Source organism: Eurosta solidaginis, chromosome 4 (assembly GCF_040869045.1).
Source record: "Eurosta solidaginis isolate ZX-2024a chromosome 4, ASM4086904v1, whole genome shotgun sequence".
Lineage (NCBI taxonomy): Eukaryota > Metazoa > Arthropoda > Insecta > Diptera > Tephritidae > Eurosta > Eurosta solidaginis.
In genome coordinates this window covers 165,252,484-165,272,974 of record NC_090322.1, presented here as the reverse complement: position 1 = coordinate 165,272,974, position 20,491 = coordinate 165,252,484, and the positions used below count along the sequence as shown (strand labels likewise).

General features: G+C 32.7%; 1 protein-coding gene across 1 annotated transcript; it reads left to right on the top strand.

The window, feature by feature from the left end:
- The first annotated feature begins 18,700 nt into the window (after positions 1 to 18,700).
- Positions 18,701 to 19,381, top strand: LOC137248305 (acyl-coenzyme A thioesterase 13-like). The gene has a single exon (XM_067779177.1). The coding sequence runs from the start codon at positions 18,809 to 18,811 to the stop codon at positions 19,241 to 19,243; it is 435 nt and encodes a 144-aa protein (XP_067635278.1). The 5' UTR covers positions 18,701 to 18,808; the 3' UTR covers positions 19,244 to 19,381.
- The last annotated feature ends 1,110 nt before the right edge of the window (positions 19,382 to 20,491 follow it).

Genomic DNA, 20,491 nt, shown 5'->3' with positions numbered 1-20,491 from the left:
AAACCTATTTTATTTTGACTATTATTATGCGCCATAATAGCTAAGACTTATTCGCTGTTGGTACAACTGTGGCTACCAACTCTCCCGCTCTTTATCCTTTTAGCACCAGTTCGAAGATAGTCATTAAACCTGTAGTGCGAAACTTTGGCTTAGCTTGACTGCCTTCCATAATCGCTGCAGACCAGCTTCTAGATTTTAAAATTACAAAGTTTTCTTACATATCCTGAATCTGTGCACTTTTTTGAACAGTTGGCAAAAAAAATTATAATCCTTTATTGGGCTGACTGCAGAATATCATATATTGGTATATATTTCCAGCAATTTTCAAGATATCTATAAAAAATATATGGAATGTTTTCATATAAAAACGTATGTTAACTTAGGTATACGCATGATACAAATATAGAGGTGAAGTTCCACTTCTTTTTCTTCTCCGCCATTGCCACCATTTGACATAAACTGTGTTTTGGCAATGCCTTTTGAAACAGCGCCAAAGAGGATAATTTTTTTTTTTTTCATTTAACGCAGGAGCTCCTACAGAAAAGAGGGAATTGTCAAGATCGTTATTACTTTGTTTAATATATTTTAAGTGCAACTATGTTCAATATTTATACCTTCTATGTATCTACAGTTCTAAATTTAACTGAGTATTTTCTAGACATTATTAAAGTACAATTAAATTTTTTCTGAAATACTGTTGTAAAATGAATATAACCAATACTCGTATGTTTTAATATTTTGAGTTTTTCCAATAATTAATTTTTTCTCTTTTCAATACAGTTACAAAAAAATTCCATTAAAAACTGTATAATTTAAAAATTTTAATATAAATTCAAAACCGTATTTCGTATACGTACACAAAACTGCAACAAATACAGCAACGAACAATTTTTATTAGATGTAATAGATACTCTTATATAGAATAACAAAAAAATAATAATTACAAAATATACACGTGCATACGATTAAAACAGAAAATCTCAGCCAAAAATAATAAATTAAATTAAAACAAGCATTACAACTCTCGATGTGTGTTTTTGTCGGTGTCTATGCTATTTAAACGAAAATACATAAATACACTATTGAAAAAATATATAAACATTTTAAAACTAAAATTAATTTTGAGAAATTTACTTTAAAAATATTTGTATGTATAGTTATACAGACATCTATATAAGATTTATTGTATATTTACTTCTTATTGATGTAAATAGATTTAAAAACAAATTGAAAGCATAAAGTTAAAGTCCCCCAAATTTTGCTAAATATTAAGACAATTTCCGAGGTTTCATTAACGCAATTTAGAGAAAAAGTGTATGAAAAAAGTGCAATGTGAATTAAACTAAAAAGATATGCAAGTTAAATAAAAAAAAATATAAAAAACTTTATATAATATGGCAAAATATGTGCAAAGTTTAAGTAAAATCAGCATCTGTAGGGGAGAATAAAGTACTGAAATTGGAATTTCACTTATTTTCAAAATATATCTAAATATTGGAAAGAATTTTGTAAACCTAAAGAAGATTTATTATAATTTGTTTATTTAAACATTTGCGGCAACTAGTACATGATTGTTACAATTTGTTTATATGGTAAAAGAGTTTGCATATATGTATATACTTGATTGATCAAACCTAACCTAACCAAGCTAAGAATTCAAAGTTTAAATGAACCCATTGACTAACTATTTTGGTTTTGCTTTTGCAATTACCTAAGATATTTCCTTGCGATTTCGTTACTTTTCCCAAAAGAGTTTGTAATTCTTAACAAGTAACTGCAAAATTTTAATATGCCTTTCAAAGGCTTCTGCCTGAACTTTGCAAATTGGTTTTCATTTAAAGTGAAGCCACCTCTCTCATTCCTCGTTTTTACGTTTCAATTGCTTATTTGCCGTAAATGTTATGCTAAAATTGATAGCTTTAAACAAAAATCTGATAATTTATTGAAAAAAAATAAATAAATAAATAAACAGAAAAATTTTATGAAAATTTCGTACATTATCATGAATTTAATATTTATTTAGATACTTGAAATCAAAGAAAAAATGTGAACTTGGTCCATATTTTTGTTAATAATAACAAAACATATAAATTGAAATAAAAAATTTAACGTTAACAAAACTATCTCATATAATGAATTCTTTTGAAAGCTATTAGTACTTTTTGTAAAAAAAGTTATAATTATACGATAATATTATAAATGTCGTAGAAAACAACAAAAATGAAAGACATTTTATAAAATCTATTTTTCGGTGTTAGTTGTCTTTTTGGATAATATACTTACACTTAAATTATAAGTAAAAAAAAAATATTCACTGTTGATGTTGTGACAAAGGAAAAACAATTGAAAGTGCAAAAGCATATTTTTACTCACTTCTTTACGTCCCCCAAATGAACAAAATAACAAGTAATGTATACAATGATATATGTATATAAACGTATGTATATATACATACATGCACATGTATGTTCATAGTACATACGTCTACAAAAATTATTACTAAATTAAATTACTAAATATTTGTATTGAGTAATGAACATTTTTGGCTCTTAACACACTTTTCTCTACCCTAGCTTACTACTTACTCTAAAAAATTAATATTTTCAAGTAGTTATATGGCGTTAAATTAGGTCATTATTCAAAAATGAATGATGAACAAAATAAAGAAAAATTCGAAAAATTGCGTAAGCGCATAAATGTTTGTATAAGAAATAATTTTAAGTATTAATTTTATTTACAAATATATAAGTAAAATAAATGTCTACAAAATATTGTATTTACCTACCGATATATATAGAAGCTTAAAATAGGGCACATAAAGTCAAATAAATAAGTATACATATTATGTACATATGTAAGTACTAGGGTCGTTCAATTAAAAAATTAGTATAATTAGACAGATGCGAAACTCTCGTTGGGTATAAAAAAAAAAGTTTTTATTAACTGTAATATTAATTAGTGTTTTTAATAGAAAGTGATTCAGATCCCAATAAAAATGTATCCAAATGAATCATACTGTTGTTGCATTTGCATACTACACTTTTATGAGAATCTGTATAATTTTCCATTGGAACGCACTAAATATTAAAGTGAGCCGCATCACAAATTTCAATTTTTTTTAGGATTAGAATGATGTGGAATTTTGATTATATTATGCTGACGCACAGCAATTTGATTCGGATTATTTATTTATCTGTTATGCTATTCAATACCAAGAACTAAAAAAAATGTCATATTTCCATTTACAAAAACTAAAAAATATGTTTACCAGAATTTTGTGTATATATATGTACATATGTATATTGTTAGCTTTATTCGCAAAGGTCCTTACCAACAAATTATAAAAAGTTGCGAAAATAAATTGTCACGGTCAACTAGTTTAGCAGAGTTGCACTGCCACACCGCCATTTTATGCAGGGTAAAAGTGTAACGCTTTTGCGTTGCGAGCAGGCAACAATTTTTACAAAAGAACAAAAAACGTCGTAAAGGCGTTACCTGCTTTTTAGAACAGAACAAAATATATTTACAACCCTTGCGCGGCGTACAAAAAGCGTAACATTTTGCCAGAAAAAAAACGCTATAAGATTCGTTACAATGCCATATAAGGAGTTCTAAGCTCCCCCACCGGGTTTGGGGGGTCAGAATATACCCGCGGTAGGTATGCCTGTCGTAAGAGGCGACTAAAATACCAGATTCAAGGGGCTGTGTAGCGCAACCCTTCAGGTTGCCAGCGCAATATATAGCTTCTCCAAACCCAATTGTCAACCTCACCTATCCGCGGCGAATCCTGTTTCACTAACAGATGTGGCTCGGGCGACCCCAAGCTCCTCATGGAACTTGGGGGTGGGGAGGGAGGGATGGCCTGAAGGTTTAATGTGGCCACATAAATCGTTCCCGAGATGGTCGCGCTAGCAGCTTAATGGTGCTGTGTTACCGGAGCGTACCGGATCTGTATCCGACAAAGGACCATCACATCGATAACACTCCGCAAAGCCTTCGTGGAGCAACCTTATCGCTACAACAACAACAAAAACAGGAGTTCTAAGCCAAAACGCTATAATTGCACCCGTAATTATTTACTATGTGGATGGAATTTAACTTAAATTCCTAAAATTTATTTAGTAATTATCATGAGAAGAAAAACAGAGAATTTAGCCATTCTGGAACATTCCAAAAAATACCTTTCATAGCAAAACGCAGTTTTTTGCCATTTTTTGTATTGGAATACTAACATTACAAAAATGATACACATCGTCCACCCATTTTTTCCAGCCCCGCTGAAATAAGGGTACAAAGCCCTGTATTCTACAAATTGTGAACACAAAATGCACAAAATCCAAGTCACTTCCAAACCGAAACGCAATAATTTCAAAAGATTTCGAACCAAACGCTATAAATATTTTTTTAGCCCAAAAAGCTATAATTACAAAGAACTATTTGTCCTAACTTCAAATATAGTGCCCAATAAATGTGATTTTTTGGATGCATGTGTGTTCTACTGCTATAATATCATAGGTATCATATGAATCATATGGATCATATTTATTTATTTATTATTTAAAGTCGACGACAAACTATTATCGACTGCATAATATAGAAGATATATAAATATACAACTCAAAAGATAAAATTTAAGATATATCGAGATTTCAACAATGTTATATTACAAACAAATATATACTAATGAACATTACTCTTTAATTTCGGAATATAATAATAATAAGAAATATGAGCAGAAATAAGATCTTTTACCGAGATCTTATACTGGCGGAATGCATCAGATTCCGCCCAGCATGATTTCGGAATGCAGTGGATTCCAATCTTCCTGTTGGAATGCAACAAGATTCCAATCAGCATGTCATGGGAATCCGGCAGTGCCAAGAGTAGTGTAATGAGGATACGCCATCACACGGCATAAACAAGTAACATGACCTGTGTTGTTGGAATGCACCGATTCCAATCAGCTCGATGCCTGACCCATAAGATTATACTGCCGGAATGCATACGATTCCGGTCAGTGACTCATGAAAAAACATATTTTTACGTTGTTGGAATGCACCAGATTCCAATCAACACAGCACTGTCTTGTTCCTTCTTAATGATACATGTTGATAAATGTTCCTCCATCCTTAAACGAGATAGTTCCTGTTTTTTATGGAAGAAATAAAATGCCGGCAAATTAAATTAGCTTGTATCTCTTAAATTAGATAGGCAAGTATTGCATTACGTATAGTGGCAAAAGTACATTCAAGACTGATACAGCTATACAAGTCATTGTAGTGCGCGCACCAGATAAGAAGAGGATTATTTTTAGCAAAGTTTCGTCGACAAAGGGGTAAATAGAAAGGAACGTGGTGTCTGGATACTCTAGGGGGAACCGCAAAAAACAAGCGGCTGAGAAGGTCCGCAGAATCAATTTCACCAATAATGAGCTTATGGATGAACAATACCCCCAGTAATATTCTCCGATTTTTCAGAGTGGGCAAGTTAATAAGAAGAAGTCTACTTCTGTATGGAGGAAGGTGGAGACTTGAGTCCCTATTAAGGCCGCACAATGCAAATATCAAAAATTGCTTTTGAACTGACTCAAGATGCTTTATATGCTTTTGAGAAACAGGGGACCAAACGCATGAGCAATACTCGAGTATTGGACGAACCAGCGATGTGCGATGTTTCAACTTTTGACCTACTACCTTTTTTATGGAGGGGTATAATAAAAGACTGTTTCCAAAGTGCCGGGAATGACGCAGATCCCAGAGATAGCTCAAATAATTTTAAATAGGCTCATACATGTTTTCGGCGCAGTACCTAAGCACGCAACTAGGAACACCGTCCGGTCCCGGAGAAAAGGTGGGCTTCAAAGATTGAAGACTCTGAAGAACAATATTACCATCAATAACAGGATTCCTAATGGAATTCGAGATATCTAAGCGATAGGGATATTGACCGGAATGAAAACCACTGGATGAATACGTGGACTTAAAGAACTCAGAAAATAGTTCAGCAACGTCATCAGTGCAAGCTTTTTTACGCTTTGAATTTACGAAACTGTAAAAATTTTTTGGATTCCTAAAAAATTGGGCTTTTTAAGACGGTGAAATTTAGAACGAGCTATTAGATATTTAGAGATGTCTGCAGATGCTCCAGATTTCTTGAATCTCTTATAAAGCCTAGATTTAATGTTATTAAGTCTGATAAGTTGCCTTGAAAACCAAGGCGGCTTATTCGAACATAGGGTATAGCGAGTAGGAATGCGGGTATCAAAGAAGCCATCAAGCGTACTGTAAAATATAGAGATAGCCGAATCGACATCAGTGCAAGCATAGAGATCCGACCAATCATGGGAAGCCAACAGATCATTGAGCATAATGAAATTCGCTTTGTAAACCACGAACATTTTGGTAATTAATGAGAAGACGGGAAAGATCAGCAATTACCTTTGTGTTGTTATTACTGTGTTCGTCATACCGTTTTTTGGCTGTAATAAAATAGATTCGGCCTGCCTCTATTTAAGACTAAGAACTTTTTCTCAAATATGTATGTATCTAGGAACCTGTTATGAGCAACTTATTTCGTTTTGGTTTTAAATTCCTCATATCATGGAATTCCTCAACGAAAAATCTGTTGATTAGGGCCTTTGTGAATTAAGCTAATGATATGTAGGTATTTTTCCTTAGGTTAATTGTAGTATGGAGCTGCAGTTGCAACAACAACTATAACGAAAAATAATAACGGCATCTACACTTACAAACTTTTGCAGGAATGAAGGCAATAAATGTGATACGTTTTTAAGCCAGAGACATATAGAATCTTCATTATAGTTAACTTATGATTTGTTAAACTAAAAAAGGCGGTGTTCCAGCAAGATATGGCAATCAGTTTATATTTAAAGCTGAATTGCGGTAAATTTGTTGCACATTGTAGTGCAAATTTGCACCTCTATAAGCGAACCAATTATTATAAATTGAGTAATAATAAAGTTGTGTTGACTATAGCCGTATTAGTTTTGTATTGATTTACTATGTCATTCTAATGGAACTTGAAAATGTAATGCGGCCAAATTTGATTCATATTTCGGCCTCATAATTTAATTTAATTTTTATAAAAAAAAAAAAAAAAACGAAATACAAATTTTGGGTAACCTTTATACTTACTTATGTATATGAGCATAAAAACCACATAAAAGATATCGATAAAGGAATGATAATGAATAAAAAAAATCTGGCAATGCCAATGATGCCGGCTTAACCACTTAGCAACACCATGTTGGCAGCTCAGCGATCTTACGACTGTCAATCCATCGATCTATCGAGGATTTGCAAAACAATTTAGCAATAATTCTAAAATGACCTCAATCAAATATTAAAATTAGTTATATTTTTAAAATATATATACATATATTTTAATAAAACATAAGTATGAATGCACGGCTTAAAGAGAAAAATTTAATTAAACTGTAAATAAGAAACTTATAATTAACAAAAATTATAATAATAAATAGCAAAAAATGTGAAATGAAAAATGAAAAATAAAAAATAATAGGAAAAAATACATAGACAAAAATTTTAAAGGAAATACATAAATAAAAGAATATATTTATAATCAAAAGTCGTGGTTTAAAGGCAGAAATGTAAGGAACAAAAAACTTTTGCTAAAAAATATGTATGTAGACCAGCCATAGCAAACAAAACAAACAAAAATGTCTCTCGATCGAACGAAGTAAGAATGTGATATTTTCTAACCGATATTGATTTTTAATAAAAATAGTAAAATAGAAGCTAAATGATAATGAAACAAAGAAGCAAAGTGTTAATTACAGCTAGTAAGCAGACCGAAAATTCGAAATCTTTAAATAAAACATTTTGCTAAATAAATGCAATATGTTATAGAAAACGTAATTAAATAACTAGTAACACGATTAGCCAATAGCCAAATCAATAGATAAAAACTTAAAAAAGTGCAAAAACTAATAAGCCGAAAACGAATTCTCACAACAAAAACAATTAAAACAGCAATAGAGACTGATTTTCGTACATTCACAATAACAAAAGTAAAAAATTAAAATTAATAAACAAAAATAAATAGCAAAAGTTTCCATAAAATCGTTTACTTTCCTTAAAATGAAATACTCAAATCTTTCACGATGTCGCTTATGGAAGCAAATTACTATCGACACTTTTGTAGAGTCGCTAATAAACAGTAGTTTTGTCGACTATCTGTGGGGCGAGCAAACTATAGCGATAATCACATCGTCGTTTTTTACGCGGTAGCTAATAAACAAAAAAATTAAAACGACTGAGACAACTCTGCAGAGATCTAAAAATCGACAAACGTGATAAGGGTAATTTAAACACAATATTTGTTTTTATTCTCCACATAGTAAAAACTAAACAAAAACACAACTGTTTACTGTAACAAAAGCGCCTTATAATATTAGGTTTAACAAAAAACACTTCAATACAAATAAAATATATATTGTTGGATTTATGCCCTTAAAACACATTAAATTATTTAGAACTAATACAAATTATGTTTTTTTTTACAATTTTTATTGTGTTTATTGAGCAATATTTGGATTTGGAACAGTAAATTTAACATTAAGAATTAGGTATGCATTGAAAATGAAACGCAATGAAAATTCAACAGAAGATATCGAAATCGGTAAGGACGTGGAGGCATATGAAACAACTTTGAATTGGAACCTATTGATGTTTAAAAAATTATGTATAGGCATGTGAAGGCGTCTGAGTTAAGGCGATTGTATAGTATGTAAATTGAGCATCGGTTATAAATCGGAAACATGTTGGCTATTTTTTGTGATAGGAATATTGAAGGGAGATAAATGTATTTGATTATTTAAGTAATTGAAGGATTAGAAAATTTGGTGAGAAAATGAAGAATTAAATAAAGGCTAAATGATTGTGAGAATTTATAGGTATAAGTAGAGAAAATTGGTATTATGAGTGAGGTTATTCGAGAAACGCTTTCGTAATTGCGTAAATAGAAGGAAAACAATGTATGTAGATTCGAGAAAGAACTAAGTACGCATTGGTTCCACAGTACTATGGAAAATGCTTAGTGCATAAAAAATACTTGCTGATTTTAGAGCACTGTAGCTTTTCATATGCGACATTTTCCTATATAGGCAATTCAAAAGGTATTCTGTGCTAGGCTCAAGCAAATTTTACAATCGAAACAACTAAAAGCTTAAAATTTTACATGAATACGGCACTCTTGTGAATTGTCCAACAGTGTTGTGAAAGCCTACAGCAGTTTATTTTATTTTTGGTGTGGAGATATACTTTTAGGGTATCGCATTATACGAAGCACCAAATAAGAACTCAAAGTCGGCGAAAAGATTAAAAAAAATTTACAAACAAATTTTTAAAATAAAGTAGGAGTCGCAAATTCGAGTTTGATCGTTATAATTAATTTAGCACGTTCAAATAGTTTTATCTTTTATATTTGGGTGAAATACATGAGCCGTTATTTTTTTGATGGTGACACAAAGAGCTCGGAAGATACAATCCGCCTCCGGTATGACTGATACATAAAGATCGACGTACCTACATACATTTTTTGCAATGAATTTGATGATGTCATCATTGAAAACATATAATATATAAAAAATTAACGTTGCTAAATTTCGCACAACTATTTTTCACAAACACGTTCAGCAATAAAAGTCAAGGCAACATCCGTCGCATATTTCGCTGACGAACGTCAAAAGTGCTAAATTAGTGAATGAAGAGTGAAAGATGCGACAGCTAATACGTTGCCTATCTGGAGCCGAATCGTAACATACGATCCGTGATCGAATGCCATTTTTTAAATCACAATAGCTCCGAAATTGTGTATCGGATTAATGAAATATGTGAACTAGGGCCAACGCATACTCACTAGATCCGTAAAATATTATTATTTAAATAGTTGGATAGCCTAAATTTATCGCTTGTGTGAATATAGTTTTCGATCCGTGATCGTATGTTACGATTCGAACCCTGGGTTGTACTATTAAAATTTACGCAACCAAATCAACTGCCAATTTCTTCGTTGCCCGCCACTTATTACTGTATCTGTTTAATCCATAAGTTTAAAGAAAAAAATAGTAATTTTAGCTCGCGGTCTCTTGGCCCAGGGTCCTCTTTATTCGGGAGCCCGTAGCATTTTGCCAGCCCTGCGACCCTATTGTAACGCCACTGGACGAAAATACTTATATTTAATAATAAAATTGTAGATTTCATTATCAAAATAATAGTTAGTAAATAATAGTTAGTCAACTTAACACATGGGTACTCCAAATAGCAAATATAATAAAGTGGAACATATATGACGTGGCTGACGTATGTTAAAAATAGAAAATTGGCTTATCATGAAGGATGCGACGACTGATACATTGCCCATCTGGCATTCACCATTAAAATAAACACGGCCAGCTCTGCTGTCAATTTCTTCCTTGCCAGGCAAGTAAATGACTTGTTGGATCTGTTGGAGCCATAACTCACACATTCATTTCTACCGGGAAAGTCTATGCTCTTACAACATGCCATATCTGACCTTTCTACAATGAAAAATGCGCTCGCAATCGACAGAAATGTGATAAGTGGCAATTGGCTGACATGAGCGCTTTGAACATCGATTTTTCAAACAAATTGCTTATATATTTTTTGTTCTTCTTGGTCCCGGGAATATGTTGGCAATATGCGATCACCTTGCATGTGTCGAAATTTTTTTCATTATTTAAACCGATGTAGGTATGCTAAACTTAATAAGTGTTTTTTTTAAATAAAATAACTTAAATTTAATACGGTCAGACTCGAATTTGAGGTAGAGATATTACGCGAAGGGTGCTATGGACAAAGTCGTTAACAATGTGATAATGTTCTAAGCTTTTTTGTTTTCAATTTTACACAAATTTTTTTTAAGCAATTTTTGTTAGCAAGATAAACAGTAAATTTTTCCATAATTAGAAAACAAAACAAACATATTACAGAGAAATTACAGAAAAAATACGCGTATGTAAAAGCAACAAAATCATATACATATGTATGCATATATGTAATACTCCTATATTGCTAATAGAAAATGCTCGCAATGAGTTTTGAATTAGAAATGAAAACAAGACTGGCTACAAAATTTTTGTGAATGTACATAGCAGCATAAATGTGACAAGAAAGAAATTTTAATTTAGGTACAGTCGATTATTGAATACAAAAACAAAAACATTTAAACAGCAATATAACGGCACTCTTATGTTTGTGAGTGTACCTAGCCTGTAGCACCAATATATGTAGGAGTATTACATATATAGAAAAAAGCAACAGCACAACTGTTAAAACAACTATACAAAACTCCCTCACACAAAATTTAAAACTAAAGTCAATACTTAATTGAAAATATTTCAAAAAGATTTGTAGACGTGGACATTTTGGAAAAAAAAAGAAAATTTAATTTAGTGATCTAACAAAATTCAAAATTAAAAAAGAATTACAAAAAAAATTGTAATAAAATAATTATAAAAATCATAAGGCTTGTATGATTCAAGCCATACATAAGAAATTCAAGTCTCTAAATTAAGCTTTTGGTGTTTTAAATAAAAATGGAAAGAAATCAAAAATTAAATATTTTAGGCTATTGAAATTGAAACGAGTAAAAATTTATATTTGGATAAAGTAAAATTTAGGTAAAAAATTGAAATTAAGGCGAAAAAGTTTTAAGCAAATCTTGATGTTTTAAATTAAGTGAAATGACAAAGAAAACAAAAATTTTAACCACTTTTTCTGAAGGAAAAAGTAAATTATGCCCTATTAAAATTTAAAAATACACGCACCTACAAACATACATACATACACACACACATGCAATCCTCACCCTAACCCAAAACATGCGTAAAAATTTAGCTGTAACGAAAAATTATTAGAAATTCAATTAAGATTTAAATGCGAACCTCTTTCACTTTCGTGTCTTTTACTCAGCAAATAAAATGAAAAGTTAAATTAGTGTATGAAAATAAAAAACAAGCATATAAAATTAAAGTTATACACACGCATACACAAAAACAAAATAATTGAAATTTTTAAAGTTAAATAATTTACATAAGAATCATAACTATTTATTAAACAGGAATGTGTTTCAATTCCACCGGTCCACAATTTAGCACTAATTAAAGGCTTTCGTTTTTCATGCTATTAATTACAATTACAGGTGAAATTTACTATGCAGTTATTCAAAGATACACAATAAATAAATATATTACAAAAACATGAAATTTAATGCCTGCCACAGAACGACAAAATTGTAAAAACAAAACGAAATAAGCACAAAAACAGAATACAAATGAATTCAATTATTCCGTTCCAATTTATTACAAAAGATTGTATGGGTATTTTATTTAATTCTTTAAAAAATCCTTTTTTAACAATAATAATAGCATTTATGCAGAGAAAATAACTAAATTGTTATGAGTAAGTTGGAAAACTGCAAAACTAACAAACAAAACAAAAAAACGTTTCGACTTTAATTCAGTGTTAAATTAGTAAAATACTTCAGCAACACATATGTACATCCCAAAAAAAATAAAAAATATTATAATACCTATACAAAACACTGGATAAGCAAATAAACAAACAAAATGTATAGATACATGGAGTTTTATATATGTATGTACAAAAAGGACTGTTTTTATTTTTCAGGCGGAAAAAGTAAGTACTCAAGCATATTTTAATTGAAGTCTTCACACTTTGGGATATATGTACATATATTTTTAAGGTATGAATCGGCTGCCTAGGCGCGGAAGCGTAGATTTTTTCTTGTCCCTATTTACCGAACACACCACCTCTTTTTGCCCTTATCCAGACCAATGATGATATCAATATCATCGAAATATATTAGCAATCGCAAGCTCTTGTGATAGATTCAACTTTCTTGGATTAGATCTGCTGATAAAATTACATATATTCTTCCGTAACCATTCCTGAAACCAAGTTTTAGTTTAAAAGGTTCATAGAGATCTTTGCGTCGTCTTTTTCACAGGCAGCTCCTTTTAGTGCTTTCACAATCGACAAAGTTGAAGAAGACCTATTTCACGGGCTAATGTTAGCTGGAGAATTCCATCGGGTTGCAATCGGGCTTCTTTCCTGGATCAAGCATTACACAAACATGTATTGTAATACCTTCATCCCGGCTGCCACGTAAAACCGCTCTGCAATCGAAACAACAAACAAGCCTTAGATAATGAGACATTCATTGGAGCAGAAAACTAGCAGTCATAGATGAATGGATTTGCAACTCTTTGTTTCGAGAGAGCGCTGTCAAAATGCACATTTTTTATAACATTTGTCAGTGATGCCACTCCAAACAAAAATTAATAGATCTGATTATGGGGATTTTTGAGATACATTTCGGCGATTATAGTTTCAATCATTTAATAAAATGATAGTCGTAAAATATTCATTTCTTTAAACTTATTTTACAATAATACTACTAGTTGGAGTCAAATATAAACAAATCTAAGTAAAATTTACATTTTGATTAAAGTAATTAGTCAAATATTGTAACGCATTTAACTCACAGTGAAAACCATATATTCTTTTGAAATTTCAGTAAATCCGACATATGATATAATAGTTAACATCATTCAATGGTAGGGCCTATCCTACATGTCTGACGTTCCAGGTTCTGTGATCAAAATAGACTGGTTGCATCGGGACTTCATATTTACAAAACCTGTTTTAGCGATAACTTTTGATCGGGAAATAATATTTACCCCCCGCCTTCGAACTAATAATATTTACACTAAAACAACTATTTTTATCCTTTTTCCCATAATTTTTGAACGCTATTCTACAGTTGTAGGTCAAACTAAAGTTTACCAAAATTTTTGGCACGTTTTTCGTTTTGGCTGGCACATTTTTTGTTCTGGCACCCGCTTCAGCTGGCGCGAGGGATTTATCTGTGATTGTTGCCAGCATCAACTAGAAGATAAATCCCTCGTGAGAGCGAAAATATGAGAGCGTAAACAAAAGATTCGTATCAATCTAATCTATGCTAGCAGTCGCGATTATACTTGATACTGATTTTGACAGCCTAGTTTTGGTGTATGTTTATTTTTTTCAACCTACTTAAACTAGCTTAACGGTGTGATGAGTAGAATTGATGATAAGCTTATCCGATTTTTCGGAAGGGCCTACGTCTTAAAAAACTCGCTGTGGACCCAGGATGGCGAATCCGAACACGGATGTTAAAATTTTGCTTCTGTGAAGAGGTATTTGCAAAAGAAATTGGAACTTTTCATGTGGTTGTTGTAATTTTGTTGAACACAGGGAAAATTTATGTAGGAAGGGGTGTGGCACGGATTGAACTTTGACCCACACAATTGGTGAACCAGCCAGGGTAATTAAGTGCAGACGAAGGCCGCCAATGGAGAAAGGTTTTTCATGCGAAAATACTAAGGGTTGCATCGCCAGGTTGTAGCGATTCAGAAATAGAATACACAGAAATAGAATTTTCGCATTCGGACGTCATAGGTAGCCGATAAAGGCTATGTATATTTAGAGCTTCGTTCAATGTGGATGCATATTTCGTAAAATTTTACAGGAATAAAAATAATCATTAGCGAAAACCTATAAAAATTATAGCCAGGTATCAAGGGACCAAAACTGTTATTCCTTTTGCAAAAATGTCCTTCAGAAAAAATAATTGGTGATACGGCCTAGAAGGTTCAATGTGAACATATTAAATCATTCCCGAGATGGTCGAGCTTGTACCATAATGGTGCTTGTTACCGGAATATACCGGATATATATCCGGTAAAGGACCATCAACATGGATAACACTCCCCGAAACCTTCAGGGAGTTTCTTTATCGCTGGTTTTTCGATAACAAATTTCTAGTGTTAGCAGCAAAAAATGTAAAATGTCCCTACCTACAGGACAGTTTTCAAATCCAACTATTTACGAGAATGGATTGATAAAAAATTCGTTTCATTTGGATGAACCGCATCTTAGCTATTGGGTCGTACTTTTATTCTGTTCTTAAAAAATAGAAGTCGGGATTTAACTTTTATTCTCGGACTTATAAAATAAATGAATTTTATTTATTTTTTTTTTGCGGATTTTTTAAAAAGGATGCATGATTCGTCATAAAAATGCTATGGATATCCCCGGAATTCCCATACACTTTCACACCAAGGATAAGTTTTAAACTGAACTTTTTCGAGTCAACAAAAAAAAAATACCTATTAAAATGAGTCACTGATTATAACTAATAGTTATTAGTTTTGTCAATATCTTTCGACACGACCCTTATTTTCTTAGTTTTTTGTTAAAAACTAATTCTAACTAATAATTTTATAATAATTATACCTCGGTGCTGCTTTTTTTAATTTTCTTATTAATCGATGATTCTGCTGATTCTCAAAGTGAATTATTCGAGCCTCAAAGGCGTTTCGCAAATTATCTGACTCGTCAGGGCAGGCATCGGTACAATTCAGGAGCGCAACTCTATTACCTTCCTTTCTTGAAATTAACAACCAAATTTAAAATTTAGATTTGTTCTGGCAACTCTGATCCTCAGTACAATTCGGAACACAGTAGAGTTGTGCTTTTTCGTTCATTTCAGAGATTCGAATCTTTTGTTCTTTTTATGATGAACGAACAAGTTGTTCTTTTTGTTCATCTGTTCTTTTTTTTTCAAGCAAATTTGTTCACTGCTGTTTGCACGCGCGAAAAAAGCCAGCAAGTATAGATTGGTGTGTGTATGCAGCAGTACTTTGTGTAGATATATTTAAATGTGTTATGAATAAATAAAGCTGGAGTCATTGGTGCCGTATGTCGTATCGCTGTATCCGTATCCCTAACGTAATCAGCTGTTTATCGTTACGACGGTAAACCAAAACCCAATTGGTTGGCTACGATACGGTTACGACTTTAGCGGCACCAATAATCGATTGCATTGATTCTCATAAGGTTGGTCGAATCAGCTGTTAAAAGGTTACCGATACGGTTACCGATAAAGCACCAATGTCTCCAGCTTTATCGTTACGACGGTAAACCAAAACCCAATTGGTTGGCTACGATACGGTTACGACTTTAGCGGCACCAATAATCGATTGCATTGATTCTCATAAGGTTGGTCGAATCAGCTGTTAAAAGGTTACCGATACGGTTACCGATAAAGCACCAATGTCTCCAGCTTAAGTTAATATATATATATGTATAATTAACTTCAAAAAAAGTAACAAATTTCGGAAAATCTAGGATATTGAAAGAGTACAGACACAAATTGTAAATATGAACTTTTCAAGTTTAATAAATGTAATAATTACTTTCTTACAAAAGATGTTTTTCATTAATGTATACAGTTTCGAATATCTAATTTGATCGGACTAAAATACAAAGGAAATTAAACATAAAGGTAGATGAAATCGCTTACATATTATTATGTAAAAAAGTTAGTTGTGACAATTTTTCAGGTAATAAAAGGGTTCTTCTGTCGTTAATAATTTGACCAGCGACTGAAAAAATTCTCTCGCATGGTACAGAAGTTGCAACCACACACATTCGTTTCATAGCAAAGGTATATAAGCGGGGATATATCTTTTTCCGCTCACATCACCACTTCAATGGATCATTTCCTCTACTAATATATTCTTCGTTTAAATACTTATCAAGTTCTCATGTTGCTGCTACGGTTTTATTCGTCGAAGAGGTTATCAAAGCAAATTCAGAGTCGTACTCGTCCCAAATGCTCTGGCCCGGTTGAACAGTGCCCACGTTCTGTTGAAATATTTCAACTTCTTGAACCGTGGTGCTTTCTGTTTGTTGCATTGATGCAAATTTTTTCTTAAAGTCGTCTAATGCTTTTTTGTATGCATCCTCATTCTTAAAACAATGTCTCTTGAATCGAGGGTCGAGTATTGTACTCTCTGCATATAAAAAGTTAGTTTATATTTTGGAAAAACGTGACAGCATCTCTGATTGTAATACTCTTAAGACACCACGTACTACTTCTGATGTGGAAACTACCGCTGCTATCAATTTCTTAAGAATTTTACAAATTATAAGGACCTGTAAATAAAAAAAACACTCATAAAATATAAGCATAAATACACACATTGCGTCTAGACAATCTTTCAAAGAGTAACATTCTGCTCAGCAGACAACTCTACAGTCACTTCATAAAATGGTTTCAATACAGGTATTATTTCTTCTATGGCATCCCAATCCTGCTGAGTCATACATAAATCAGGTTTAGTGCGAGGCAGAACTACGGCTAAAGCATCTTTAATCTTTAATAGACGGTCAAATATCTCATACGTGGAATTCCATCGAGTCTGCACATCAATCTTCAACTTTAATTCGGGCAAGTTTAGCTGCTTTTGCGTTTCCTTTAGTTTCTGTAAACCTCTAGTGCTGCGATGGAAAAACTCTACAATAGCTTTTGACTTTGTTTTAATATTGTCTATTTCCAGCAACGCTTTTTGAACTATTAAGTTTAAAGTGTGCGCGAAACATGGGACTGAACGCCAGCCTCCTAATTTTATCACTGCAATAATGTTTGGCGCGTTATCTGATACAACAGCAGTAATTTTGTTGGAAATTTGGTTGTCACTGGTATGGCGTTCCACACATTCGATACAAGCTATAAGATGTGATTTTAATAAACCCTGCTCAGGCTCTACAAAATGTGCGGTTACTGCAATATAACTTTGATTTGCTCTCGACGTCCATGCATCTGTGCTCAAGCAAACAGCATTTGCCAAACGCACCTCGGTATGTAGTTTCGCCTTTAGCTCATTATAAACGTTTGACAAAATTAAATTTGATAAGCTTTTGCGCGTAGGTAGCTTGTATCCTGGGCAATGAGCGATCATTTCAACTAAGTTCTTGAACTGGGGCTCTTCTACAATGCTAAGAGCATGATTGCCTTTCGCTACCATTTTAAGAACCTGGCGGTCAATTAACTATACTTTGCGAGTTGGAGGTGGCCGGTGAATAAAATTAGTAATTATTTGTTGGCCAGTAATAGATATCATCGCAAAACTTGACGCTGCCTGTTGAGGATTCAACGATGATATTTCTTGACGAACGGGGGCTAAATTAACTTTTAGTGCTTTATCTTTAAATGCCGGGCCAGATTACTTTGTGAGCCACCTGAAATGCTCAATGTAGATTTACAGTAATATGCACTTTCCACTTTTTCCGTCTTCGCCAACAATAAAATGGTTCCAAATCTCAGAACGCTTTCTTTTTGCAGCCATGAAATATATTTAAATTTTATGTTTATTATAAACACTTAAAAGAAAATTTTTCAACATAACTGTATCTTATAAGTTATAACTGTAGAACACAAGTGTTGTCAAAACATTTTTACAGAATTCTTTGTTGCCACACATATCTTTTTGTAGCAGTGCCACACATATCTTTAGTGTAAGTGGCATCATCGACGTTCGTGCTCACTGTGAATTTCTGCGTATGTATTTATGAATTTACAATGTTCGCGAACGAGAAGAGAGAAAGAATAACATTAAGTAAAACGAACTAAAAGAACAAATGAACTAAAAGAACAAAATGAACAGAATTCGAAGATCTAGTTCACTTGTTCAGTTGAGAGACCCGTTCAATTGAACAAGTTCTGAACGAAACGATCCAACTCTAGAACACAGTAACTTGGCTGCACTACTATCTGACAACAGCTGATATATTTTTACCATTTATTAAAAGAAAATTGTCACTGCTCTTAGAGCAGATCGATGGAAATTTAGTCGAAATATAGCTTTAGTTCAAATATTTGTCTATTTTATAATGAAATGGGGACAAACAAGAAAAGCCTAGAATTCATTAAAAGCATATCAAATATAATATCAAAATCTACAGGCTTCGAGGCGACATTGAATAAGGTGGAAATTGTAGATGGAGGTGAAGGCAAATGTACTGCTAAGTTTAAAGTAGCACCTGAACATCTTAATCGAGGAGGGTTTTTACATGGAGGTTTTACAGCTACAATTGTGGATATGGTGACGACCTATGCACTTATGTCTAAGCCTTGCCATCCTGGCGTATCAGTCGATTTACATGTGAGTTACTTAATGCCTGCCAAAGAAGGTGATGAAATCGAAGTCGTTGCTAATACTCTTCGATCCGGAAAGAAACTTGCCTTTATTGAATGTGTGTTGCTGAGGAAGAAAGACGGAGGTATTGTTGCGAAAGGTGGTCAAACGAAATTCGTCGATCTATCCAACTGAAGAGTACGAGATACGAGGAAAAACAATCTTCCAACAAACATATATGCAATTTTGTACCAACAAATTATTTGTTACCAAATGGCTTTGTATATTATAAAATAAATAAGAAAAAATATATAGCTACTGGAATGGATAAAATCTTCTATAGTATGATAGTGTCACTCCCGGATGTCACTTTAAATAATTTCCGAGCAGCATTAAATGACATTTTCATCTCCAATAAAATGTCAGACAGCTGGAGGACAATTAAAATTGTTCCAGTTCCCAAAAAGGATAAAGATCTGTTTAATTTCGAAAATTTTAGACCTATCTCATTAATCTGTCCCTCTCAAATTGTTAAATACCATAATGGATGGATGACAAACAATAGATATTCCGAATCGTCTCAGGTTAACGGGTCAAATCCAGAACCTCAGAATCCCATCAATTTTATAGACCTGTTGCCTTTTTCGTCCTACTGTTATGTGTGGTTTTATTTTGTTCACCCAAAATGTAATATAACAAAAACTTCTTTCATTAATACTGCAGAAGAGTTCAAAAATACGTTCAAAAACATTGTTTACTATATAGTTTGGCAGCTTAAGTAGAGGTTATATTGCGAATAGATTGGAAGGCAGTAGACTAGGCAGTCGAATGTCATATAATGAAGGAATGGTGTTCGGAGTTTTTTCAAAGTTAAAAAAAAATTATAAAAGCTTTAATCTAATATCTAATATATATTATAAATGGGAAAGTTTGGATGTTAAGATGTTTGGATGTTTGGATGTTTGGATGTTTAGATGTTTGGATGTTTGGATGTTTGGATGTTTGGATGTTTGTCCAGACGTTTGTCTTTGTGACTCAATAACGCAAGAACGGCTGGACCGATTTGGATGAAATTTTGCACACATATAGCCAATAGTCTAGAAGGATCTACTAGCTATATATTTTTCAAAAGGGGCGTGGTCCCCGCCCCCTAGGAACAGTTATAATTTAATTATTATATTTTTTCGTCTTTGCGACTGAATCACGCCAGAATGGCTACACGGATTTTGATGAAATTTGGGACACAGACAGTAGTCTACTAGCGAAATTTTTTTCGAACATGGAAAGAGGGGTGGGGGTCCCACGACCCTTCGAGAAATTATTTTTCATAATTTTTACACATTATAACTTTACGTATACTGGCCTTCACCAATATCACAGACTCAAGGGGTCAAATAAGTCGAGGGCTTACAAAGTAAGCAGTGACACCCTCCGCCCGCCCCC